General features: G+C 55.4%; 10 protein-coding genes across 10 annotated transcripts; 3 read left to right on the forward strand and 7 right to left on the reverse strand.

Annotated features, from left to right (window-relative positions):
- Positions 1-2,145: 2,145 nt before the first annotated feature.
- V2A60_001739 (uncharacterized protein) lies at positions 2,146-4,343 on the reverse strand (the record flags this gene model as incomplete). The annotated part of the gene is made up of 4 exons (XM_083253096.1): positions 2,146-2,286; positions 3,418-3,509; positions 3,635-3,829; positions 3,911-4,343. 4 exons carry the CDS (start codon positions 4,341-4,343, stop codon positions 2,146-2,148), a joined length of 861 nt encoding a protein of 286 aa, XP_083109222.1.
- Positions 4,344-7,154: 2,811 nt separating this feature from the next.
- Positions 7,155-7,553, reverse strand: V2A60_001740 (uncharacterized protein; the record flags this gene model as incomplete). Its single annotated transcript, XM_083253097.1, has 2 exons — positions 7,155-7,214; positions 7,284-7,553. 2 exons carry the CDS (start codon positions 7,551-7,553, stop codon positions 7,155-7,157), a joined length of 330 nt encoding a protein of 109 aa, XP_083109223.1.
- A 940-nt stretch (positions 7,554-8,493) lies between these two features.
- On the reverse strand, positions 8,494-9,466 carry V2A60_001741 (protein-tyrosine phosphatase-like protein; the record flags this gene model as incomplete). The annotated part of the gene is made up of 2 exons (XM_083253098.1): positions 8,494-8,831; positions 8,959-9,466. The coding sequence occupies 2 exons, from the start codon at positions 9,464-9,466 to the stop codon at positions 8,494-8,496; spliced, it is 846 nt and encodes a 281-aa protein (XP_083109224.1).
- A 545-nt stretch (positions 9,467-10,011) lies between these two features.
- Positions 10,012-12,093, forward strand: V2A60_001742 (amidohydrolase 3; the record flags this gene model as incomplete). Its single annotated transcript, XM_083253099.1, has 3 exons — positions 10,012-10,590; positions 10,720-11,188; positions 11,303-12,093. 3 exons carry the CDS (start codon positions 10,012-10,014, stop codon positions 12,091-12,093), a joined length of 1,839 nt encoding a protein of 612 aa, XP_083109225.1.
- A 217-nt stretch (positions 12,094-12,310) lies between these two features.
- On the reverse strand, positions 12,311-13,925 carry V2A60_001743 (acyltransferase family-domain-containing protein; the record flags this gene model as incomplete). Its single annotated transcript, XM_083253100.1, has 2 exons — positions 12,311-13,077; positions 13,136-13,925. 2 exons carry the CDS (start codon positions 13,923-13,925, stop codon positions 12,311-12,313), a joined length of 1,557 nt encoding a protein of 518 aa, XP_083109226.1.
- Positions 13,926-16,880: 2,955 nt separating this feature from the next.
- Positions 16,881-18,132, reverse strand: V2A60_001744 (porphobilinogen synthase HEM2; the record flags this gene model as incomplete). The annotated part of the gene is made up of 2 exons (XM_083253101.1): positions 16,881-17,789; positions 17,872-18,132. 2 exons carry the CDS (start codon positions 18,130-18,132, stop codon positions 16,881-16,883), a joined length of 1,170 nt encoding a protein of 389 aa, XP_083109227.1.
- A 1,070-nt stretch (positions 18,133-19,202) lies between these two features.
- V2A60_001745 (uncharacterized protein) lies at positions 19,203-19,761 on the reverse strand (the record flags this gene model as incomplete). Its single annotated transcript, XM_083253102.1, has 2 exons — positions 19,203-19,675; positions 19,734-19,761. The coding sequence occupies 2 exons, from the start codon at positions 19,759-19,761 to the stop codon at positions 19,203-19,205; spliced, it is 501 nt and encodes a 166-aa protein (XP_083109228.1).
- Positions 19,762-21,109: 1,348 nt separating this feature from the next.
- V2A60_001746 (uncharacterized protein) lies at positions 21,110-23,111 on the forward strand (the record flags this gene model as incomplete). Its single annotated transcript, XM_083253103.1, has 2 exons — positions 21,110-21,724; positions 21,804-23,111. The coding sequence occupies 2 exons, from the start codon at positions 21,110-21,112 to the stop codon at positions 23,109-23,111; spliced, it is 1,923 nt and encodes a 640-aa protein (XP_083109229.1).
- A 147-nt stretch (positions 23,112-23,258) lies between these two features.
- Positions 23,259-24,187, reverse strand: V2A60_001747 (MICOS complex subunit Mic12 family protein; the record flags this gene model as incomplete). Its single annotated transcript, XM_083253104.1, has 2 exons — positions 23,259-24,074; positions 24,167-24,187. The coding sequence occupies 2 exons, from the start codon at positions 24,185-24,187 to the stop codon at positions 23,259-23,261; spliced, it is 837 nt and encodes a 278-aa protein (XP_083109230.1).
- Positions 24,188-24,600: 413 nt separating this feature from the next.
- V2A60_001748 (mitochondrial 54S ribosomal protein bL17m) lies at positions 24,601-25,274 on the forward strand (the record flags this gene model as incomplete). The annotated part of the gene is made up of 2 exons (XM_083253105.1): positions 24,601-24,816; positions 24,894-25,274. The coding sequence occupies 2 exons, from the start codon at positions 24,601-24,603 to the stop codon at positions 25,272-25,274; spliced, it is 597 nt and encodes a 198-aa protein (XP_083109231.1).
- Positions 25,275-25,379: the final 105 nt, after the last annotated feature.

Consider the following 25,379-nt stretch of genomic DNA (forward strand, 5'->3'; position numbering starts at 1 on the left):
GCAGCTGCGAGGAGCGCGCTCTGTACTCATACGGTCATACCCCATGTATTTTTGGGCTGTTGTATCTGCTGGGTCCGCGCGGCTCGCTTTGGCAAGATGTAGCCTGTACCACGACGACATGGATCACCTTTCATTTCCGCGAGTCGCGAAACAAACCTTGTGTCGTCCAGTTCGCGAGACAGCAAACTCTCTTTTACGGGAGCAACGTGGTATACATACCCTGGCTCTTGAGCTTATCTTTCGGCTAGCTTGCAGCGTAGGCCTACTCAGTAATTGCAAAGCAACACGCCGAAGCGTGTGTCACGACACGGGGTAACTAATCGATTGCGTTGCCTGCGGGTTCTTGGCGCCTGTGGGTGCGAATTGAGACGCGCACTACTCACAATGGCTCGATGCTATCCGAGATACCATCGAATTCGAAACCACCTTGAACATGGTAGAAATGCATATGAGAAAGGGATCATTGGCGTTCTTGTCCAACAGGCAACTTGACGTTGAAAAAAAAAAGAAAAAAAAAAGAGTTGCTTCATTGTACAGTGAGCGGCGAGTGCCAAGTCATGTTCGACTCATGAGAAGTTGTCCATAAAACTGGGATCACTCGTATAGCATCGTAAAGACTACAGCTCCAGCCAACACAAAGTGCTGACCTCTGCATCGTATTCTATTGGATTAAGACTTTGAAGGTTGGGCTTACAGGGCTGATGAACTACTATCCAAGAGTACTGCTCAGCTACAAACAAGGCTGGGCACGTACACTAATACGTCGTAGGAACCAACTCGCGAGCACATGTATCGGCATTCAAACAGGGTGTCGGCCAATGCTGGATGTTGTTGGCCTTGGTGTTGCACAGGGTTGGGTGATGCGAATGGGCAAGCTTTGCTTCGTTGATGGGGATTTTGCTTTCAGTCCCGCAGTGGCCGTGATTTGCTGGGAACAGTGATGCAATTGAGGCAAGGGCCCCCGGGTTGTCCAAGGTCCAACTGGCATGCATGGTGAGAACGAGGAGTGAACTCTATGTCATGGCGAAGCCTCGACTTGAAGCTACAATACGCGTCGACTACGGCCAGTTGTCTCCGGTGACAAGGGTGGATTGCATCAAAGTATCCGAAGATTAGCGGCCCAAGAAACATGGTTCACGGCAAATGTCCACCACAGCAATAAGCTTTTCGTACTTGGTCTTACCTTCTGACGCTGGCGGCTGTCTCTGACACGCCCGTGAGCCCCGGCCGCAAAGCTTCGTCATAAAACTTGGCAATAGAAACTTTAAGCGCCTTGGCCAGTCATCACATTCTCAAAGAGCAAAACGTAGTGAAGCAAGGAGAACCTAGTGCCACGCGTTCTTGTTCTTCTTTTCTTTTCATCTTTCCTCTTCTTTGCTTTGCTCGTTTCTCTTGTGGCAAAAAGGGGGCCAGGGCAGGAAGACGAGATCGTCGGGGCACCAAAGGGAATAAGAAACAATAGCGCAAGGCAAGAACTGGAAGCAGACACCAGGATGCGACGATCACAACGGACGAGCCTACTGATACGGCCACCGGTAGTGTGGCCTGGAGGTTAGGTTATCGCCCTTGTTTCAGCAAGCAGCCTCACGCTAATCGAGTAGAGGAACAGCGTCCCTGTCACCCAACCAATTTGATCCATAAAAGGCAGGCCTCATAAAGTTGATCATAAAGCCAATAATGAAGCACAACAATTCAATGTCTTTCGAAACCCGCTACTGGCATGAAGACGTCGTGGACTCTCTGCCTGCATGGCAGGTCATATCACCATCATAATCTGTCAGTAGTAGCAAACTCTACTGGGAGTGACCAGGGATATGGGGGTATCTACTTAGTAGTCGCCTGATTCTGGCTCAAAGTTTACAAGGGCTTTTGCCTACTTTCGGTTCGGTTGTCGTCATTGGGGTCGCGGGCACATGGCCGGCGAATCATGCGTGGTACCTGTCAATAAAGGAAATTCGTACGGTTCTCGGAAGGTATTTTGCGTGGGGAGTGCTTGCAAGGGGCTGAGGACCTGTCATATTATTATGCCGACTCCAAATAAGGCCGAGATACAAGGACGACAAGTCGGTCGGCCGACCGACTTGCCCACCTAATAAGAGCGCACGTTTTCTTGGTTGGTTCCCTTAGCGGTCCGCGCTTTCTGGCTCAACTCAGGTATCTTTCTTGCCCCAGGCCCCCAGATGCGGCTCTGGGGTTCCCGTTGTGGCCGGCGTGCCGCGGCCTTCTCTCCTTGTCCTCTTTCGCCTGCCCGTTGGGTGAGGTGTCCGTGCCACTGGAAGCAGATGCCTGTCCGTACATATCAGTACATGAGTACTCCGTAGTAATAGTAAGGACGTGAAAAGGGTTAAAACTCCACCGAAACCGAATATAACAACAGTGAAAACAGACGAGTCAGGCGGGAAGCGAAAAAACGGTTTCTTGGCAGCGGGCTCCGTACGGAGTACACTTTCGTCACATACCCGGCTCCCGCTCACGCCCCCCCAACATCCCCCCCTTCCCTGGATGCTTTTTTTGTCCTCGCAGTCTTGGATTGCCGGGAAGCCGCAGCGACTGAATTGCACGTGTACATGAGAGTACTTGGAACTGCTATGCAGGTCGACGGGGGTGCGGCCTCATCCACAACAGTTGGCGTGCTGCAACGCCAAACCTTAATCACTCCGATCCTCGCAATAATGTTTTGCTTTTTGCCATACGCTATCATGCAGGTCAGTTGACGGATCCCTGCCCATTCCTGTTAGACGCACAAGTCCACCCAAATTCGCCTGGAGAACACAAAGTCCGGCAAGGGCAACCTGGATCATGCACGAGGAATTTGTATTCTGCACAACAAGACCGCTATAATTACATGAAGGTAGTGGCGCTGAGTCTATCCTGGTCTATCTAAATCTACCCCCTTCTTATTACATGTAGTATACAAAATGGCCGACTGTTTTGCCCACCCAAACTCAAATCTACAGCCTCCTCCTTAAGTTGCTTGGCTGCATATGTTCGTTTAAGTAGTCGGGTGATGGGCTTGCAACTACACAGCCTGGCCGCCGTTGAGTCGACGTCCCGTATAGGGTACTCCCGTTTCTTGCGCCCTCCCCTTGCTCAACACTAGACCTCCACATCGGAAAACTTTATCCTGTTACTTCGGGAATGTACAAACGCTTGACTCGCTGCTAGCCTGGTGTGGAGTCTAGATAGCGGCCTCGTACCGTCCAACCGGCTCGCGTAAGAGTACAAGTCTGGTCTGTGAACCGTTGAGGCAGTTCTTTGCCAACGGCAGACGTGACCTAGCCTTTGGTTGACTGTTGGCCGCCGTCCGGATACTCGTCACGACAGATCTGTTCGAGTGTTGCGCGCAGAGATTCGGAGGGAGTTACCCGATTACACTTTCTTCCCAATGTTCCAGCCCCATGATTGAAGCTTCTTCACAATCTTGGGCGTGAGGGCAGCCGTCAATGGGACGCGCAGAAAGATGAAGCTTTTGTGGATAGCGTATGCAAGAGCAAGTTGTGTTCCGAGGCCTGGCAAGACAAACCCTTGTTAGCCGGCGAGACTTCAATATGCAAGGCGGAATTCAAACGTCTCATGCAGCTTGGTAGCCCACATGTGAGCTGGCATTGCGACGGATGATGAGATGGGTACTCACTGGCTGCTTCATCATGATGTTCCTGTGCCTTTTCAACACCCCAACTCATCATCTCCACTGTTTCACTGACATCCCCATTGCCAAGTGTATCATTTTCTGTTTTCTTGACCGATTGCCAGTAATCGCGCCACTTCTGCCGGATAGATTCTGGGATGAAATTTGAGACAGTGGATACGACTGCATGCTCAACTTTGCCTGCAAGCCCGACTGGTCAGTCTGTTCCTTCATATCCCGCCTACCTAGGTTGCATTCCGCTCTTCTTCCATAATAACATACCTATAGTCTCGGTACCGACAATACGCACCAGCAGGAAGCAAAAGGGGAAGTCCAGAACGCTGAGGGCCAGATATACGCCAATGGCCGATTTTCCGTAGTCCTTGAACAGTTTCTTCAGTCGGGCCGACAGCGACAAGGATTGCTGTTTTGCTTCGTTTGCGGTGTTACGTCTCCCGGCAGAGAAACGAAAGCCTCTCCTGGACGCCGGCGCCCACGCATGCGCTTGCGTCTGCAATCGGATGGGCCGCAATGAGTGAAATGTCGTTACTGAGCGCTGGGAGCCACCTGATTCGGCTGCGCCACGACGAGCAATACCGCGCGGTGTGGTCGTATAGAGGCGCTTCCAAGCACCGTGCCAGGCGCCCGACGGTGCCTTCATGATGCCGGAAGCTTGCTGAGCAAATGCCGAGCCGTGTAGCAGATAACGCAGCATTGTGGTATTAGATCTTGGGATTTGGCGGAAATCAAGTGGTATAGATGAGTCGAAAATGGTATCGAAGAACCTTAACGCCAACAGGGCGTCGCCGGCCGCTGCGGATTCGCGCAAGTTCGGCGCGGGTGCTACTCGGAGCTATCGGGGTCGTTGCAGTCCGCTGACGATAGGGAATTGCGGTGTCCAATGCGTATGTGAGCGACAGTCCCTTTTTTAATTGCCACCGGCGGCAAGTATGTATGGCGCGTTTCAATTACTGGCTTCGTAAAAGGAGAGTGTCGTGTGAAGCCCCCGATGACCACAGTCGCGGTTTTCCACCTCTCGAAGCTGCCAGAAAATTGATGATGTCGGCTGTCAGGGTCTGGCGGGGCGTTGCCGCTCTGGCGCGTCACGTGGACCGATGCCAATGCCGGCGCTCACGCTGAGGCATACACGTTGGCGTGGCGTGGTGAAGGATGACTGACGTCTGTTGCCAAAATCAACTGAAAATATGAGATATGTTCGACGCGGAAATAAATTTGATAGGGAAATAATTGAATACAAAAATATGAGCTGTTGCTCTCGTATGATAGCCATGACACAATCCTTAAACTGGAGCAAAATCGGGACGTCTACGTGACCTGCCACCAGATATACCACTGGCCAGCAAACGGCGATGCGCCGCGTTCGCAGTATGCTCCCACTTCATACCTTTTTCTCCGAGAGCAAATAAGGATCAAAAATTTGTTATCAGCATTCTCTCGGCTGCGGGATTCGATTCTTCTGCAAATCCGAGCCGAGCCCGATCAGTTATGCCATCGCGGCTGCCATGCCCGCAGGCTGACCATCATCTTCGCACCACTGCCTACCGAGCCACGCGATGGTCTTTCCTCTCTACTATCTTCTGAGCCTCTTTTCTGATCATAAATGCCGTACATCTCCTGGGGTGTCTCTCCGTTCGCTCGTTAATCTACGTTTTTCAGTCGCTCGTTTCTCCCAGTTCTTTGCCTCTGCTCGGCAGCTTTGGCTGCATTCTGCTCCTTTGGTCGGGCGAGCATATAATGGCAAAAATCGCCACAACGTATGGTAAAAAGCGTGCATCATCTCGGATGTTGGATAAACGAAGAAATCGACTAAGCTTATTCGCATCCATAAGCTCCTCCAGGCCAGGTAGTTAGGTTGTCCTATTATTTGCTGTCGCTGCTGCAACTGTCCACACACTGACGGGGTTGGCCGCTAGATACGGATCAAACAGCCCTACACTCGATTTCATCATCAATTCAACATGATTCAGCAGCTATGAAATTCACCGAGCCAACATTCCCGATGTATGCCTCACCTACAATCGGACCTTCTGTCCTCGGGCAACAGGAGTTAAGCACAATGCCACCTCTGGTGTCCATTGCGAGTTCCGAACACTTCCCAAGTTCTTCCGTATATAGAGGATTTACTCCCTATAAGGATGTTGAAATGGATGATTTAGGAAAAGACGTATCTCAAAGCCCGCTGTTGGTCCACCATTGCCAAATCCCTCACGCCATATGCGATGCTGCACTTAACGCAGCGAATACAGAGCGAGTTGAAACCCCTCCGGATGCTCTGAAAACACCAGCCCTAGTCGAAGTGAGGGACAAAGTCACTGCAACTTTGGCTGCTACAACTTCACTGACGTCACGGCAACCGCCTACGACTTCCAGACTGCCCACAAACGCATGTCGTGTTCCCAGTAGTGTGATGGGTCGCCAATCAGCTGGAACGATTTCCACTTTGCGACAGACAAAGAATCGCCAGCCATCGCAAAACAGAACGCTCGAGCCCCAGAAACGAAACTTGTCCCAGGCCTCTGAGCTAGCACTGATACCTAAGCAGCTTACCACATCTGAGCTTCGCCCTAATGCCGGCAGCAATCTCGATCGAAGAAAAGTGCAGAAGATTTCAGGAGGTAGCACAAAGAGAAAGACAGAACGTGTACAGAGTATAGAAGCGCAGCGTGGTCTGATTGATAGCCGCCGAGAATCTCAAGCACAAGCCGATGCTCGGAAACGAACACCCTGCTCCGCGTACCCACGAGACCCGTTCGAGGATGAAACTAGCTTTGATGAGAATCTCTCAGATGGAATGTTGTCCGAGTTCCCAGAAGGCTCCTCGACGCCAAGGTCAACTACACTGACACCTCATCCGCATAGGATAAATCAGGACAACGGTTCTCCCATCCGGAATTCCAAAGGAAACCCGGAGACTCGGCATTATCAGGAGTTGGAACGTAGCCCAGAAAGAGATGTCCCTGAAATCAGATCACTCACATTCACGTCGATTTCCGGCACTCATCGGGTAAAAAAACATCCGTCGCCGAGCAAGAAAGCCTTGGAAGACCTTGAGGCGGCTTTCGCCATATATACGAGACTCAAACCTATGGATGGTGGCGGAGATGATAAAGACGAACTTGCCAAAGATAACCAAGGAATACTATCAGTCGCAGACCAGAATAGATCAATGTCACAGTCATGGTTGAAACATGGCGCAGCTAAGACGTCACAACACATGTCCTACAGAGGCGGACACAGGATTCTGCATGGCTAACCATATCATCCTAGTTTTACGAACAGTCAGGATATCGATGGACTATGAGACTGACAAATCTCCCATATTAGTATTACAAGGGCCAACTGACATGTCTTGAGGTAAGGGCCTGTGGGGAGCACTGGAGCACAACAAACGCCGAACAAGGCCTTGCGAATATTGAAATAGAATTTGAAGCAACAAAACGAAGCTAATATAAAAACTTGAACCGAATCATATCTCCGTCATTAAGGGTATCTTCGCTTGAAAGGACTAGTAATGGTGATGAGAGCCACGGCCGTCAGTTCCATGCATACGGCGAGTGCCGGCGGCCTACAGGTCGGGTAGTGTTAGCGATTTGTGGCCACGGAAAGATTCCATGTCTGGAGGGAAAAGTCGTACCTTGACGCCAGGACGATGGGTCAAGCTGCCGCGGAGCTTGAGAAGCGCGCCAGAAATTTTGTCGCCGATGCTGGGCTTGCGCTGGTGGTGGTGATGCGCCGCTGGGCGACGGGAGAAGAGACCACGGCGACGAGGGGCCGCAGTAGTCGTAGTCGTGGTGGTGGTGGTGCCGTGGTGGTGCGCAGGGCGGCGCGAGAAGAGGCCGCGGCGCTTGGGAGGGGCGGCAACGACGGTGTCGTGGTGACGGTGACTGCGGCGGGAGAAGGGCATTTTGGCTGCTTTCTTGATAATCAGTTTTTGCATCAGAGGTGTATCGATGTGGTTGCTTTCAAGAGCTGATGAGGATGGGTTCCGCCGTGCTCGTTACGGGAGAGGAACCAGCCGCCTTTATACATCTTCATCACGCCTTGCTCACGATGCCATGATTACACTATGACGAGCTGGATGCATGTCATCTGTCCCACACACAAAACCGCGGGCATGATGCAGCATTGCAGCGTGAAACACCCATATGGAAGGAGAGCAGGGAGCGCCTGCTGAGCCCAAAAAACTTGCCCTCATCAGGCTCCGTCTGCGCAACGAAACGGGCAAGATCGCTGGCCGGTGGGGAGCGCAACATGTGGCTGGAGACGTCACCGCCAGGGAATCGTGGACCTGGAAAGCAGGGTTTGTGGCGCATATTTCGCAATATCTTCCTCACCCGCCCACCCGCCTTGTTTTTTTTGTTGCCCATATTTGGTGTGTGCGGCCAGGTTGATGGTTGAATACGCAGAGTGGCTTGAGTGGCTTGACGAGTTGGACCCTTGGGGTTCCAAGGCCCGGCCCCAAGTGATGGAGTGGTGACGTAGGCATGCCTGTTGGATACGTGAGACCCAGCAGATCAGTATGTCATTTAATCTAAATTACTTTAAAAAAAAGATTTATTGTCACACGTTGCACATCAATCATTATGGAACCTTGGATGAAGTGATTGCGAAATAGTCCCCATGTCAATCAAAGTAAAGCCCAGTCGTGGCGTCCACGGGAGTGCTCATCCAACAAGTTTTTGCAGCTACATGTCAGGTCTATATGGTCTTGGCGAATAGCAAAAAGAAAAGAAAAGCAAAAAAAGAAGAGACAAAAAAAAAACCGAGTGAGCAATTGCTTTGAAAATGTCTTTTCCCCCTCTCTCGCACGTCATTCCATTCTTAGCAGCCACCACGCAGAGCGTCTACACGGTTCGCAGGTTAGCTTTGATAGTCTCCAGGTCCTCCTTGGACAAGCCCAGCCCGTCGTCAGACGTGACGTAGCCATCCCAGCCACCGAATCTTTCGTCGAGCGCGTCGAGGAACGCGTTCCAGTACTCTGGCCTCAGCTGGACGAGGTTGTAGAAGCCCGGCGTCTCCGGGTCAGTGATGCCGACCGTGTTCATGGCAAAGGGCATCAGCTTGTCGCGGACGGGCTCGATGCCGATGCGCGAGAGCATGTAGTCGCGGATTGCGGCTTCGGGCGGCGAGCCCGCGAGGTGGTGCAAAAGGCCCGCGAGGACACCGGTACGGTCACGACCAGCTGTTTTTGATTTTATTGTCAACCACGACCCCGTCCGTCAGTCATTGTCGATGAACTCTTGAAGAACATTCTTCGCACCACCAACATGCCGCGGGTGGGACAGAATGAACGGGTTTCAAAAACTCACCAGAGCAGTGGAAGAGGATGGGCTCGCGGGGCGTGTCGCGCACATGCTCCAGGACCGCCCGGAACGTGGGGCCGTACGCCAGCGCGACGTTGAGATACTGCGTCCTCCAGGCGGCGACGCCCTCGGCCGCGGCAAAGTCGGCGAGCGCGGGCGTCGGGTAGGAGCCGCGCGCGGGCAGCCAGACGTTCTCGACGCCGGGGACGGCCGGGTCCGGGGAGCCGTCGCGCTCGGCGCCCTCGCGGCGCAGGTCGTAGACGCGCCGGACGTGGCCGGCCAGCCAGGCCATCGCCTCGGGATCCTGGGCGGCGTACTCGAGCGTACCGCAGCGGTACACGCGGCCGGGCGGGATGGCGCTGCCGGGGACGGCGCCGGCGTCGCGCAGGTTCAGCATGGACCGCGAGGCGACGAACGGCGCCGCCGTAAGCACCGGCAGGAACTGCTCAGGCGGGATGACGGTCCGCACGTCGGTGGCTGCGAGAGCGTCAATGGCTGCGGTATCGGTCGGCATTTGTGCTGTAGACAGTATGCGGGCTGTATGTAAAACTACCTATGCGGCAAGGTAAGGCGGGGGTGGGTGCGGAGGGCTCGGCCGAGATTGCCAAGAGGAGGGGTTCACAGCGTATATAAACTCGGAGCTGGGGTGAGTGAATTGGTAACTGCTAGAAAAAGTAACACGGATAGAAATGATGAGGCACGCTCAGGATATAACTAGTACCGTAAATAAATAAGCTGTGAATCAATGTCAAGAATACGGAAGGAGAAAACAGTCTGCGGCACCATGACCAACAAAAGGCCTTGCCGGCCGCGGCTGCGGTCCGTTGCGTTGGAGGCGGGGTTACGCCTTGGGCCGGCCGGCGGGGTAACTCGAACCTGGCAAAGCTCCCCAGATCTGGCTAGGTATCCAAACTAGCCCACCCAAACTGCGCTGCCTTTGCCTCGATATCAAGTCGTCTGTGCGAGAAAAATCGAAATTGGTGAGGCCAAGTACTTATTCGAAGCGACCAGTATTGCCTGCACAGCGAGCTCCAGAGTGAGGTTTCGTGGCGCATGGAAATGGACGCTACGCGCGAGAAGACGGACAATGGCCCGAGGAGCCCAACACCAGATGACAAGATCAGTAGTAAGACGGTAAAACCCCCCACGGGATATGTGAGAGGCGCTTTTCTATCGATCTTCATCGCCGCCTCGCTTGCTACGGTTAAATTGCAGGCCAGGTACCACCCCGACCAACACAACAGCAATGACGCCGATTCACAGACACACTGCTACAGCAGCGTACAGACCCTCCACAGCGACCTGCCCATCGCGCAATGCTTCACCGTCGCGAATGGCATCTTTACCAGTGTCACGCAGCAGCAGCAGCAGCAGCGTGGCCAGCCGGAGCTGAAGCGGCGAGCCGGAGAGGACGGCGCGGGTGGCCATGTGATCCCAGGCCTCTGGGACGGCCACGGCCATCTGATTGAGCACGGTGAGATGCTGGTGCAGGTTGACCTTTTTGGCGCAACAACACTCGACGAGGTTCGCGCGCGGCTGCGAGACCACGTCGAAAAACATCCCGAGGCCGGCACCAAGGAACGTTGGATCCGCGGCATGGGCTGGGACCAGACCGACTTTGGCCGTATGCCTGTCGCTGTACGTATATTTTGCTTTTTCCCCCCTCTTTTCCCTTTTTTATTTTCACAGACGTAAAATAAACAGAGTCTTCTTCGTTAGTTCAATGGTTAACTTGTCATCCCAACGGCTCCCCCACTCACCATCTAGGCCGACATTGAGCAGGACCCCGCCCTCCGGGGCATCTACCTGTTCGTGGACCGCATCGACGGCCACTGCTCGCTCGTCTCTCAGGCCGTGCTCGATCTGCTGCCCAGCCCCGTCCCGGACGTGCCCGGCGGCGAGGTCGTGCGCGACCCGGGGCCGGGCGTCTTTTGCGACAACGCGCTCGACATGATCCTCGCGCGCTACCCCAGGCCCGACGACGAGACCCGAACCGCGTACGTGCGCGCCGCCATGCGCGCCCTCAACGCCGTCGGCCTCGTGGGCATGCACAACGCCGGCACGGACCCGGACAGCGTGCGGCTGCTGAGCCGGCTCGCGGGCGGCGACGACTGGACGGTGCGCATGTACGCGATGCGCGAGTGCGCCGCGCGCAACACCTTTTGCGCCGCGGATGCGACCAAGCTGGACAGAGACGACGGGCTCCTGCATATCCGCAGCGTCAAGCTCTTTGCAGGTAAGTAACTCTCTGCCCTATCTCTGAATACAGAGAAATACAAACGTAGACGCACACGCGCACCGATACGAAGCTGGAGTTTTCTCGTCACATCTAACACGTGGATGCTGGCAGACGGCGCGCTCGGGAGCTGGGGTGCCGCCATGCTAGAGCCTTACGCCGACGACCCGTCCAGCTCTGGCTTCCTCCTCATCAACGAGACAACCCTCGCAGACGTGACGAGGCAGTGGTCCGCCGCTGGCTTCCAAGTCAACATCCACGCGATCGGGGACCGCGCTAACCGCGCCGCTCTCGACGCCTTCGAGGCCGCCATCCGCGACGCGTGCGGCGCCGGTGCCGACCTCGCCGCCTGCACGCACGACCGCCGCTTCCGCCTCGAGCACGCGCAAATCATCGCGCCCGAGGACCAGCCGCGTCTGCGCGCCCTGGGCGTCGTGCCGTCGGTGCAGCCCACGCACGCCACGTCCGACATGCGGTACGCGGCCGAGCGTCTGGGCGCGCGGCGCATCGCCGGCTCCGCCTACCGCATGCGCTCGTTCCTGGACCTGCGACCTGTGCTTGGCAGCGACTTCCCCGTGGAGCCGCCTAACCCGTTCCACGGCATGTACGCGGCCGTGGCGCGCCGGAACCCCGCGACGGGGCTCGGCCGAGAGGGTGAGGACCGCGGGTGGCACGCGGAGGAGGCGCTGACGCTGGAGCAGGCTCTCTGGGGGTTCACCGGCGCGCCAGCGTACGGCGCTTTCCTGGAGGGGCGGGCCGGGCAGATCCGCGAGGGTGCATATGCCGACTGGGTGGTCCTGGACGAGCCCCTGGGCGGCGATGGGTTTGACGTGGAGAGTCTGCGAACGCTGCGGGTGCGGGAGACTTGGGTGGCTGGGAAGCGCGTGTACAAGCGAAATGATTGACGAGGGGAGAGGTACGGTAAGCTGGCGGGAAAATCTGTTTGATGAATAGGGCGTAAGATGAGTAAATGTAAAAGAAGCGTGCAGACTTTTGAGATTTTTCAAGCTAGTGATTATCATGAATGTACAGCAAATTAGCAAAATATCTCGACAAGAAAAAAAAAGTATAACAAAACATGACTAGTGTCGTTCACTTCTCTCGTGTTGACTCTGGAACAAATTACGCCTGAACAATGCATTTCGATTCCACCCACTTGGCAAACTTAACCGTGGGAATGTCCACGGCCCTCCAGAAGATGTCGGCGCACCATACCACCATGGGGACGCAAAAGACGGCGCCGAGGACGAAGCCCGCGTTGTACCAGTAGCCGTCGACGCCGGTGATAGCATAGGCCACGCTCTCGAAATGGTAGCCGATACAGTGCATGGCCGGGCCGTGCATGAGGTAGATGGCATAGGACAGCTTGCCAAAGTACTGAACGAAGGCTGTGTTAAAAAAGGCCTGCCACGACGGGGAATAGCCGACGGCGTAGGCAAAGATGACGGCGCCTAGAGACTGGTAGTAGCGGTAAGGCTCCTCTTGCCACCACGAGGGGATCTGAGCATGCAGCCAGACCCAGCCGGGCGTGACGTCACCCTTGACGTCGGGCTGGCACATGAAATACAGACCGAGGATACTGAGGCCGGCCCAGAAGGCGCGTTTCCAGCGAGGTCGGGGTGCCGGGGCGCCGTCGCCGAGTGACAGATCGGTGACCGAGGCGACCGAGGCCTTGTGAGCGCCGCGGATCAGGTCCATCTCGGCAAGGACCATGCCGCAGAGGAAGAGAAACAGCTCCCAGCGCGAGTGGGTGTAGACGAACCACATCACGCCGCCGACAACAGTCAGTCGAAACTTGGTTTGCAGGCGCGCGGTGCCGATGAGGACTAGGAAAAGGTACAGCGAGCAGCGAAACTCGACGGGGATCGTCCAGAGATGCACATCATACGCTAGAAGAGATGAGGTGTTAACAGGAAGGTGTCTTGTGTGGATGGTACTGGGACTTACTCGTGCTACCGCCAAACTTGTTCCAGTCAAACACATGAACGAAGCGATACATGTGCTTGGCCCAATCAAGGAACTGGTCAGAAGCAAACTCCATTCGCTCGGGGTGAGGTTCAACAACGTTCTTCATGTACGTCCTGTCAGTGGCAAAATCTCGCGTCCACTCGTAGGCGCCGATGCGCAGTAGACAGACAATTAGGAAGGTGGAGATGGCCGTGGGCAAGTATAAGCGGATGGCGCGACGAAAGACGAGAGAGCTAATTGCGGCGGCGGCCTCGGCGTCGGCGCGAAGGCGGACGAGCTTGAGCGGGCGGTAGGAGAGAGCATAGCCGGATATGACGAAGAAGAGGCAAACGGCAGGCGGCCCCTGATACCAGAGGCGGATAAAGGGTAGCTTGAGAAAGTGATAGTTGGCGTCGCCGCCGCCCCAGCCCTCGGCGATGACGAAGGCCTGGTAGAAGTAGTGGCAGAAGAAGACGAAGAGGGCAGCGAGGCCTCGCATGCCGTCAAGGTAGGCCGTGGGCGCGAGACGAGCCGGACGGATCTGTTCGCGAGCGTGGCGGCCTTGGAGGAAGCTGGGGACGAGGAAGACGGCGAGACGGAGCAGCAACGGCCGCCACGAGGCCGAGCGAGCGCAGAGCCATGAGGCGGCGAGCACGCGAAGCCGTGGCCAAGACGACGATGGGCGAGCTTTTTCGTCAAAGACATCTGCGTCGCTCTCAGCATCAGAGACGTGACCTGCCAGCAGACCCAGGTTCTCCTCGCGGAGAGGGCTCTGATTGCTACACGACATTAGGGGAGGACTGGCATCAATGCAGATGGAAAGCTGGCAGAAAGAAGGTGAATTATGGACAGGAGACAAGAGAACGTAAAAGGGAGAAGGAGTGGAAGAATTGAAAGAGTTCAAAACGAATGAAAACGAAAATGGACCTTGAATGAAGGTAACAAGTCGTGTAAACGGGCGAGTGGCTGTTGCGGGTTTGGCGGCTGGTTTGGCGGCTGCAGGTCGAATCTTGACAGCTGCCAGAGCGTTTGGTGAATGGAAAGAGAAGCTACAAGACGCAGAAATTAGGGATTACAACAAAAGGAGTGAATGGAACGGGACTTTTTCTCCCGTCTTTTGGTTTTGGTCCACGGTAGAGAGACACGAGAGGGCGTAGAAGACAAACCAAACACAATGACCGCCCATGAAACCCCGAGGAATGGCGAGGCATGGGGTTATGTTTGTGGAGCGACGATCGACTTGTGTTATGCCCGAGAAATGCATAAGAACGCAGATCAATCAGCTTGGAGCCGGGCCTACGAGAGAATGGCAAATGCGTAGGCGGAAGCGCGTGTCTCGAGACGATCTCTGACAGAGTGTGAAACAAGCAGGCAAAGGAGGGAACCAAGTGAACCCAACTCTGTGACCTCTTGTGCACTGAACCTGCCAATTTGGTGCTTCGCCCTGACGATCCTAGCTATTGACCGTGGAGGGGGGGAAGAGGATATTGTGTGAAAATTGTCTATGAAGAAATGAAAAAAAAAAATGAAAAGAGAGAGGAAGAAGAAAAATGGTCGATTGATCATTGCGTTTCCAGTCGAAGTCCAAAAGTGGCTACAAGTGGTAAGCTACTTACTCACACATTCAGTAGTTATGCAGCAGTAGCAGCAGCGGCAGTTCATCTCAGAACTAGCAACTTAGTAGGCAGAAGCAGCAGAGGTGAGAGGCAAGCAGTGACCATCGAATAATCCGTGATTTGGTACAATCGAGGCGAGACACGACCACGTCACAATTTCAACAGGGGAGCAAATAGACAAGCAGCAGAGATAAATTGGTGGACAGGTACTTAGGCACCGGTCGGGAACAGAAAACCAAGCCCTTTCAAGAAGGAAGCAAAAGAAAAAAAAGGGGGGCAGAAAGAGAGAGAGAGAAATCGGTTGTAGTGTGTATAGGGAGGATGGTGAAATTCTGAAGTCGACGTTTGAGGCCAATGTTGATGCTTTTTGGGGGAGCGCCTTGTTTGGCTTCTGGGCCCTGGACACTCCAGTAAGTATTACCTACGTAAGTACCTAGTAGTACCTTGGCACCAACCATAGGCGCTGTAGGTTGTAGGTAACCTACCTTAAATACCAGTTACCTAGGACCCGCAGTCCATTCATTGGGCGCGCTCGGGTACCTACCGACTTATATATAACACCCGGTAAGTAACAATAACGCAGCAAAGTTTAAGGCGAGTCAGGAAGAAAAGAATAGGCGAGACTCATGCAGGGAGTGGTGACCCAGTCAGTAAAATATCATTTCGATTCGTATGTGCTCTACACAAACAGCTCAAATACACCCTGACAAAATCACATGCACGCCTGACAGGATAGCCAAGCTACCCTGGTGCTTACTGGTCACTGGTATAACAACAGCTAATAATTGTCACCGAGGAAATAACTAGCTGCCGTCAAAGTACTTAGAGCTCCAGTGCTATCAACGTTGTCTGTCCCCCAAGGTCCCTTTCTATAGGTATAGAAGGGCCTACCTACCTATGTACTTCTCGGTCTACGGACAAGCATTTTGACGCTGAAATATTGAATAGTTTTTCTTCGCCAAATACGGGTTCTCGCGGCGACTCCCAAACAGTCACTGCCACTCTGATGCCCACCTTGCCACTCTACTCCCCCCCTTTTCCCTTTCTCTCTTGGCTACTGGTACAGCTTAGTCGTGCCAATTATAGGTAGGCACCTACCCATTCACATTCGAGGGTCGGAGGAAAAACAAAAGGTGGCAGAGCACCAGAGCGACGACAGGCCAGGGGGGGAGGCAAGCAACTTCTTCGATCGACACCCACAGCGCCAGACCTAAACCTGACACACCTCTCTCTCTCTCCTTCTTTCTCTCTCTTCCTCTTCATCGCCATATGTCAAAAATAAAATTCCATCCCAAAGAATGAATTCCTAATCCCTTACGCTCCTTTTCGGCCTTTCTTTTTTTTTTGTGTGTGTCTTCTTCTTTCACGTCCAAAAAAAATCAAAATACAATTCTGTCGCTTCCTCCAAATGAGCTTTTCGCACTTCGACCCTTGCTTCGCCGCCGTTGTTGTCTTCTTCCTCGCCGCCGCCACTTGGCTCGCTCAGGCCGCCGTCGCCCGCCGCCCGCCATTATGCTCCTCACGCTGGCTCCGGGCTTGCTGCTCATCATCTTTGGCACCGCCATCATTTTTCGCGCCGCTTCGCTTCTTAGCCGCTACTATATGCTCCCGAGCTTCCCCCACGAGCACCACGCCGCCGCTGCTGCCGCCGCCGCCGCCAACCGTGACATGCGCTGGATCTCATAGCCTCCCTGGCCTGGCTGCCAGATCGCCGCCTGGTCACGCGACCACCTCCACCACCCACGATAGACTCTTGTTTCCTTTTCGCACTCGAATATGTACTTAGAGAGAAGCAGAGAGAAAAAAAAAAGCCATCATACAACCGGGGATTCATACTATTATAGACTGGAAAAATTCCATGTATATTTTGATCCATTTACCAGTGATTATCTGTCCTTGAAACGAGTGCCATAAATAACGCCGTCCTATATGCATCATGAGTTGAGTCTCCACTATCCCATCTGTCCGCTCCCTGTCTAATCCATTCATCCTTTACAATACGCCCGCCATACCAGGCCAAGTCAGTACAGGCCCTGTTCCCTTTTTTCCATTATATGATTTCCCCATGTGACCCTTGTTAGCCTTTATATGTATTTTTTTCTTCTCGTATCCTGCCCATAACCCTTGCACTAGTTGTCGAGCCAGTCTAGAAATTCGGGTGTGAAATAGCTGACGATAATGGTCGCACCCGCCCTCAGGATGGCTTCCGCAGACTCCACGGCCATTTCTTTTAGGTCGAAAACGCCTGCCTTGGCGCCAGCGTGAATCATGGCATACTCGCCGCTCACCTGGTAGGCTGCGACTGGTAGGTCCTTGCCCAGGTCCTTGGCGTCGCTGATGATGTCGAGGTACTGGCCCGCAGGCTTGACCATGATAATGTCGGCTCCCTCAGCCATGTCACGCGTGATGGCACGACGCGCCAGGCCACGACCGCCAGGAGGTAGCTGGTAGCATTTGCGGTCGCCAAAAGACGGCGCCGAGCCGGCCGCATCACGGAATGGTCCGTACAAGCAGCCGGAGAACTTGGCCGAGTACGACATGAGCGTTGTCTTGTGCGAGATGCCTTCTTCGATGAGCTTGAGCTTGATGGCACGGATGCGCCCGTCGTTCATATCGGACGGTGCGACGCAGTGAGCGCCCGCCTTGGCGTAAGCGACGGCGACGTCAGAGATGCGGTCCACTGAGAGTTCGTTGTTCAAGCTGCCGTCATCGCGCAGGATGCCGCAGTGGCCGTGGGATGTATATTCGCAGAGGCAAACGTCGGCGCAAATGTAGAGCTGCGGGAAGCGGCGGCGGATGAGGCGAATCGCCCGGATGACGGGACCCTCGGGATCGTCGGCCGCGCTAGCGAGAGCGTCCTTGGTGCCGGGCTTCATGGGCACGCCAAACAGGATGACGGAGCGCAGACCCTTGTGTACGAGGGGCTCCAGAAACGAGATGATGCGGCCGATGCCCAGCTGGTGCTGCCCAGGGAGTGAGGGAACAAGAATCATGTCGTCGTCATTATCGGTGATGAAAAGGGGGTAGATAAGCATGGACTGCGAGTTTGTTAGCGCCACGGGTCACAAGATGCATCGTTCATCAAGTCATGCCGCCATGATCGTTAAATCGCAAACGTACTTTGGTCAGTTGGCGCTCGGCTTGCCACGAGCGGGCAAGCGGGTGGAAGTAGCCGCCATGCAGCTGGCTGGAGATGTCGCCCGAGATGCTGACGCTGGTGGCTGCGGTGCTGGCATACGATCGCGCGCGCGACATGTGCGAAGCGCGATCATCAATCGATGAGACGGTGGGAGGTGGACGACGGCTAATAGCGGCAGCGTTGGAATTGCTGTTGCCGCCATCACGGAGGCTGAGATCCTGAACGAGGCTCGAAAAGGACATGTTGGAATATACTTGATCGGTCGCCGCCGAAGGGGAAGTGGGAGAGAAGATAATTGAAAACCGAATCAACGGGATACTTTCGATAGGTCGTGCAGGCAATCAATTGCGCTTATGGTTGACGAACAGCAGCGGCTTTGATAGATTGCGCTGGGTTGTATGTGTTAGGAAGGGGGGGGGTTGTCCAAATAGGTAGCCAGGAGGTCGTTTGCGACTGCGGATGGGGAAAGGAAAGAATCAGATGGATTTCGAATTCGTTGCAGGCGGGTGGGGCCGGAGTTTTCAGGTGCCAGGCCGCTACAACACTGGTCTGAGCGTAAGCGTCGACAAGCAATGTCTAACTACAACGTTGGCACGTTGGTGATGAGGAGACTGCAAGGTAGATTCGAGATGGAGAGGGAGAGAAAAAGTGTAAAAGGCGGTGGGATATGAAAAATAAGAAGAAAACCACAAGGAAAAAAAGGATTGGCTCTGACCAGAGACAAAGCAAGCAATATTTGCCGTGCGCCCGTCCTCGGAAAGGTACAGCCTCCGCCTGCCCAAAATGGACCGGGGGGCGGGGGCTCCGAGGCCCTGTAGGAATGCAAAAATGCAGCTGACAGCGCCCCAAATAGCGCGCATTCTCTTTTTCCAGCACCTCGGTGGTTCGGAAATGCCGCTTGGGTGGGTCCGCCTGGCCAATCGTGGGGTATCATTTGTCACGATGAGCATATCCAAGACACAGACTCACTCACCTACTGGTACCGAAGCCGAGGCCGAGCAGCGAGCAATGGCCGCCCTTTTGCCACCACCAGTAATAGTAGGTCGGTAAGTACACAAGCGATCTGCATCTTGTTCGCAATAGAATCTCATCCCCTCGGAAAGGGCGGAGAAGAGGCGGGAGGCCCGTCGCCAATATGCACAATGCACAAAGTCTATATTCCTGCATCACAAGTCATGCAATATGTTGTCGGCCACTGTAATGTGCAGAAAAGACTGATGCGTCTGGTGTTGTACCATTCCTCATCGTGGCAATATCACATCTCATTGTTCTCCATGTGACTCCTCCTCCTATCGGTAGCAAGGACCCTCTATCACAGATCATAGTTTACCTTACCGGCGACCTCATCAATGACCCGCGCAGAATTGAGCAACTGCCACCTAGTTTCGGCCGTATCCTGAGATCCATCATGGCCCACGGCGCCCCCCAGCATGCGGCGCCCGCCTCGGCCCCACGGTGTCACGGCTCGCAAACCTCCACCAGCTCCGGCGCCGCAACGGGCCCGCGACATTGATGACGGCCCACCGTGTCGCTGCGAGCGTCGCCGCGAGCGTCGCCGGCCAGTCTCCTTAGCGTCCGTCCCTCGGCCGGCCGACCCAGGCACGCGTGTCTCGGGATGTTCGCCGAGACTTGCGATGCGCGCGACCTCGTCAGGAGGGTGGCTCTCCGATGGCTCGTGCAAGCTGCCGAGGATACCGATGGGTGCAGGTGCCGAACAGGCTACCGGGCAAGGTAGCGACGGTGGCGAGGTCCGCCTCTGGTTCCCGCGGGCACCGAAAATTGCTTCTATACAGCGATGCATTAGCATGCGCAATTTAGACTGGCCTGCGTCGGAACTGCGGACCATGTGCTTCGTTCATGCCGTCAGACATCTTCTCCTCAAGCAGCTCTTCTGCAATCACAAATATGCCGTCTCTTTCTGCTCAGTGTGCGAGTGTGAAAACTTCACCCATGTCCGGCAGCAGCCCGCGAAACCGGGCCTATCTGCATCGACAACGTGTGGCGCCTGCCGGTAGATGCAGTTGAAGCTCCAACGGAGAAAAATCATAAGCGTTGCACATGTGGCTTGCTCTCTCTGTACACATGTCCGTCTATGGCCTACTTGGCTCGTTGGCTCGTCCTAGCGCATGCATGGTGCAAGCCGTTTTCGTTTGCTATACTATTGGTACCAAAACTTCAGAGTCTTGTCTCTCCATGCTGGTGCGCTGGCCATGACGTTGGCTTGAAATGTAGATCAAGTCCAGTGCGCTGTGGTGATCATATGGCTGGAGACAGTCCCAATTGACACATCTTTATCCTGGAACAGTTGCCCTGTGAATCCGTCACATTACTTGATCTTAGCTGGAGCCGCTGTCCAACTATCACGGCCCAGGCACCACCTGTTGGCCCGACACTTGCCTAATATCGCGCGACCGTAGTCTCATTCCTCGGTCGACACAAATAGAGAATAAAAGGCCAGTTGCGACAACAACAAAGTACTTTTTTTGTCAGTCATTGTGGAGGACAATATTGAAAACTAAATGGAAACCCCGGTGCTGCTGCAGTACGACATCGTCGTTCCGTAATGAACTGTGTGTTGGTTCTGGCGTTGTTGACTGTTTGCGCAACGGTTGCGTGGGTGCGAGATAACAAATCAAGCCCACACAACTGCGCCCTATTGTTGGAAATCAGGATCGCCTGCGCTTTTGACGGATTGATTCCCCTGATCCACCATCATGTGGCCTTGCTGATTGAATTAGACCCTGCCGCGGCTGTCCGCAAGACTTCTCGGCTGCCGGAAACGGCATGGCCGACACGCCACCAAACCAAGACGACAACCTCCTACACGAAAAGACGGGCGGTCCTCGGAAGATAGCCGCTCTAACCCGTATACTAACTGTAGGTTAATTTGGCGTCAATGGGTGTTATTGGGGGCTTTGGGGCTGTGCTCGGTTAAGCTTCTTCACACCCTTTGGGGCGAGGCAGCGCAGCCGCTAGCTCTCTTGGATCTAGAACCTCCCGTTACCGAAACTCTGGGTCGGCCAATGGAGGTCGGGTGGCCCTCGTCGGTCCTTTCTGGGTGGAATGAAAGGTTTGCAAAGGCTCTTCTCCAGAAAACAAGAGCTCTCGCAACGACTCCCGCGTCCCGATGCCTTCGCAAGAGGGTAAACAAGCGCAAGTTCTATCGCCTGCAGATACCCCGAACCGAGTGGCCGCCGCCGCAAGAGCAGCGGTGCCGACATGGCGGGCGATTCCGCTTCGCAAAAGGCAATGCTGCAGGAAGGTGGCAGTGCCGCACAAATTGTCGAACTACAGCCAATCGAGCATCGCGATACAGCATCGCCAGCGGCGACTGCAGGGCCAACAGCCTCGTTGGCTGAACCCAAGACGGGCACAGCTGCGGTGCGACAGGACACGGGCGACAGCACCGTTACCCGTTCCTCGCAAGAGTCCGCTGTGTCGTACGCCTACGAGCGGTTCGACCGCGGCCGCCAGCTGCGGCGCCTGCTGCTCCGGAGCTTGACTCGGTGGCTCATCACCGTGGTGCTGTGCGTGTCCATCTACGGGGTGCTGCTGGCGTACTCGGCGCCCGACGCGCTGCCGCAGCGCAAGAAGCTCGAGTTCAACACGTTCATCATCGCGCTGACCATCTCGGTCGGTCTCAACATTGCCAGCTCCCTCAAGGCCAACGCCGTCGAGCTGCAGTGGTGGCTGCTCAGCCTACGCCGCTACAAGCCCCGCGAGGCCGACCTTATCATGTCCAGCGAGCATTTCACCACAATGCTGCAGCTCGGTTGGACGACACGATATACACTGATCCAGATCTTCGTGATAGTCTTTGTCACCATGAACATTGTAAGAGTGTCTTCTCCACAGCCGAGCAATCGACAACTTTGACTAACATGCTGTTTTCTTTTTCCTGCGCCCTCCTCAGGGTTCGCAAGTCGCTCTCGCACTTCTGGGTATCACGTACAACATCAATCCTGCAAACAAGGTCGCCATTACGAAGCCGGGTCCGGTTTCTATAGCGGATCTGTCCGACATTCAAGGCTCCAAGGTGCTGTCCACGTCCAACAAGCGCCGGAACCCGAGCGAGGATGTCAACTCGCGGCGGTATTCGGCCAACTTGTTTGGGCAGATTGGGCTTGGCTTCGACGAAGCCAGCGTGGAGACCGCGCCGCAGCCCGGTGTGCTGTACAACCCAGATCTCCCTCAGCTGTACTACTCATTCCCTCTACCAACCGACCCTGACGACAACGACAGCACCGCCGATGAGGCAAACGACGACGATAAACCCTACGCGTACACTCATGTATTTTTCGAGACGACAATTGCCAATGCCAGCTACTCCAACACCGTGGCTTCGAACCGCTCCGTCACAATCACAGCGAGCTGCAAGAGCTACAAGGTTGTCGCCGGCGGCAACGGCCAGTCGCCCAACATCACGGTGCGGTTCGAGACCGGTGACGCGGACGTCTACCTCCCCGTCGCCAACGGCGGCTCGCAGATCTTGTACCTGCACGATCCCGCGGCCGAGGCCAACGACACCTGGAGCCAGGTGAGCGCGTTTGAGCCATCCGACGCGAGCCCTTGGTTCTACATCTGCCAGGTGTACGTCGGTAACGTCACCAACGGCGTCATCCAGGAGCACTACATGGGCGCCAACTTCACCCGCTACGTGCCGCCCGCCATCGCGCTGCAAGGGTACGGCTCCTCCGCCGACGGCGTCGCCAACACGAGCGTCACCAACTACCAGTTCCAGAGCTACCCCTCGCAGACGTACTTTGGGCAGCCCGCGCGCGGCCGCGGCGCCCGCATGGCCGCGCTCGTCAGCCGCTGCGCCGCCAACGCCGTCGCCTCGTGCGCTCTGTCCAACACCAATATCAACGCCCGCGGCATGACGCCGCAGCGCGCCATCCAGCTCGAGATCACCAAGTGGAAGTACGTCCACATCATCATCGGCCTGACTATTGGCGTGCAGCTCGTCATTCACCTCGTGGCGGTGCTCGTCGCCAACCGCGTGCAGGTCCGCGAGCAGCGCAGCCTGGCCACCGCATCGCTCTTGCGCCCCCTGCTTGCGGGCGTCGGTGACCGCGCGAGCATGGCCATAGGGAAGCAAATCGCCAAGCTAATTGGCAAGAATGTCACCGTGAGGTATGAGCCTGTTGGGGCAGGATACGACCTCTGTATATATAGAGATGGAGAGCTAGATCGGCTCACGCCGAATATCACTGACAGATAGACGTTTTGTTCACGCAATGTACATACCAAGATAGTGACAGCGCTTGTGCTCTGTACAGGACTGCCATGGCTTTTGAATATTGAATTTATCAACGCCCACTGCTAAAGAAAAATAACAAAGTAAATCTATTTCGAGTGCAAAAATTCCCTACAAGCCCCGGAGGTTCGTGTTGTCACGGTCGTCCACCTTGGTATATCGCTCCTTCAACACCTCAGCCACTGTCCTCGTGTCCTTTGCCGCGACCTTCTGGTATCTTTGGTGGAGTGCCTTCTCGACGGCACTCGAGCCCGTGGTCAGGGTGACGCCGTCAATAGAAGCTGCAGCGCCGCCTGCGAGCCCGACTGCCTCCTTGGCCTTGCCGGCCAACTCGGCCGCCTTGTCCTTGCCGCGGCCAAACAGCGACGACAGGAAGCCGCCCGTTTCTTGGACACCCTCCTTGGCGGTCTCGGCGACGTTCTCAGCCGCCTCCTTGGTCGTCTTCTTGGCCTGCAGCCGGGCCTCGAGGACCTTGTTTTGGGCCGCCTCCTCGACACTGCGCGCCTCAGCCTTGGCCTTTTGGAAGGCGCCGCGCGTCGACTGCTCGATGGAGCGTCCCTTGGCCTGCGCAACGCCTGTTGCTACCTCCGCGGACTGCTCGGGCGTCTCCCCGGTCACGCGGGCCCAGAGCGCGCCGGCCTGTGACTGCACGTCGTGGCGCACCTCGTCCCAGTCGGTGGTCTGCACCCAGCGGACGGCCCGGCCGACCTCATCATTCCACTTCTCCTTGAGGACCTCAACCTTGGCGGCACGCTGCTCAGCGGCAACCTCGGACCTGGTCGGCGGTAATGGGAGCGGGATCGGGTCGATGATGGTCTGCAGCTCGAGGGCCTGGGCGCGGAGGGCCTGCCCTTGGCGCTCGCGGTTGCGTTTGTGAGCGAGGGCAGAGAGGTACGCGACGGAGAGGGTGAGCGTGACGCCGCCAGTCTGTCAAGCAGGGGGCTTGGTTAGCATGATGGACACTTGAAAGAGAAAGGCTATCTGTGCCCGTGAGCTTGGTTGGAAAAGGCTGCCCTTACAAAACCGGAGACGAAGCCCATTATGGCGTAGTAGAACTTCGCTGTGCTGATGACTGCTTCTAACAAACGGTATTCAGCAGAATTGAGGATCAGCTTCGCATGCTGCGATGCCAATTCGCAGTTTTTCTTCTGCCGAGTGTTTTGCGCTCAAGATGTTGACGTAAGTTGGCAAGGTGGGCTAGCGGCAATCAGTGCTGGAAGCTGATGAGCACCACCACTGTAGCGAGTTGCCAGTGGGCGGTAATTTTCGGCAGCACGTCGCCCGTCTCCCGAACCCGAAGTTTCCACTTCAAGCCTTAATTTTTCGGGGGCATCACCACCACGTATCAGGCCAAAAAGCAGTCGCCGCATTTCAATCACGAAACTACCGTCACGCAAGCATCTAGCGTCATCTATTAGCACCTTGCATCTGCTCAGCAGTCTCATAGCACAACATGGCCGGCGGTCTTACAAAGTACCGCCATCTCGGCCGCAAGTCGTCGGCGCGAAATGCCCTGCTGCGTGGCCTCGTGACATCCCTTGTCCAACACGAACACATTCAAACCACATACGCAAAGGCCAAGGAGGCCCAAAGGCTAGCTGAGAAGCTGATCACTCTGGCCAAGCGCGACAACGAGCCCTGCAGGCGATCAGCGCAAGGAATCCTTTATGTATGATGGCGGCGCATGACTTTCCTCTCTCTAATCAGGAGATGTTGAGCCAATGCTAACTGTTTTCCTCAAAATAGATGCCTCATATCCACCTGCCAAAACTTCTTGGACCCCTAAAGGAGCGATACATGCACCGCGAGGGCGGCTACACCCGCGTCGTCCGCACCGAGCCCATGAACACTTACGATCAAGCAGAGAGTGCCATCCTCGAGTTCGTCGACGGCCCCCGCGACTCGCGCTTCATGCTGACAGCCAAGACGGTGGCTCGCGATCGCATGCTCGGCCAGGCGCATCGAGACTTGACGCTCGAGAATATCGACAAGGTAACGAAGCACCGAGGCGAGGCCGAGTTCGAGGCCATGGTGAAGAGATACATGGTCAAGGACATCCAACGTAACCGCGACAATACTCGTGAAAAAAGATCACATGGTAACGTCGCTACAAGTGACGTTGACTAGCCGCTCAACAAATTCATGGCTGGTATGTGACGCAGCGGGGACAATCGCTGCGGTACAAAGATTGTCAACGGAAAATGTACCATAGAGCGTCATTATGGAATTCAG

This window comes from Cordyceps javanica, chromosome 1 (genome assembly GCF_051103115.1).
Source record: "Cordyceps javanica chromosome 1, complete sequence".
Classification (NCBI taxonomy): domain Eukaryota; kingdom Fungi; phylum Ascomycota; class Sordariomycetes; order Hypocreales; family Cordycipitaceae; genus Cordyceps; species Cordyceps javanica.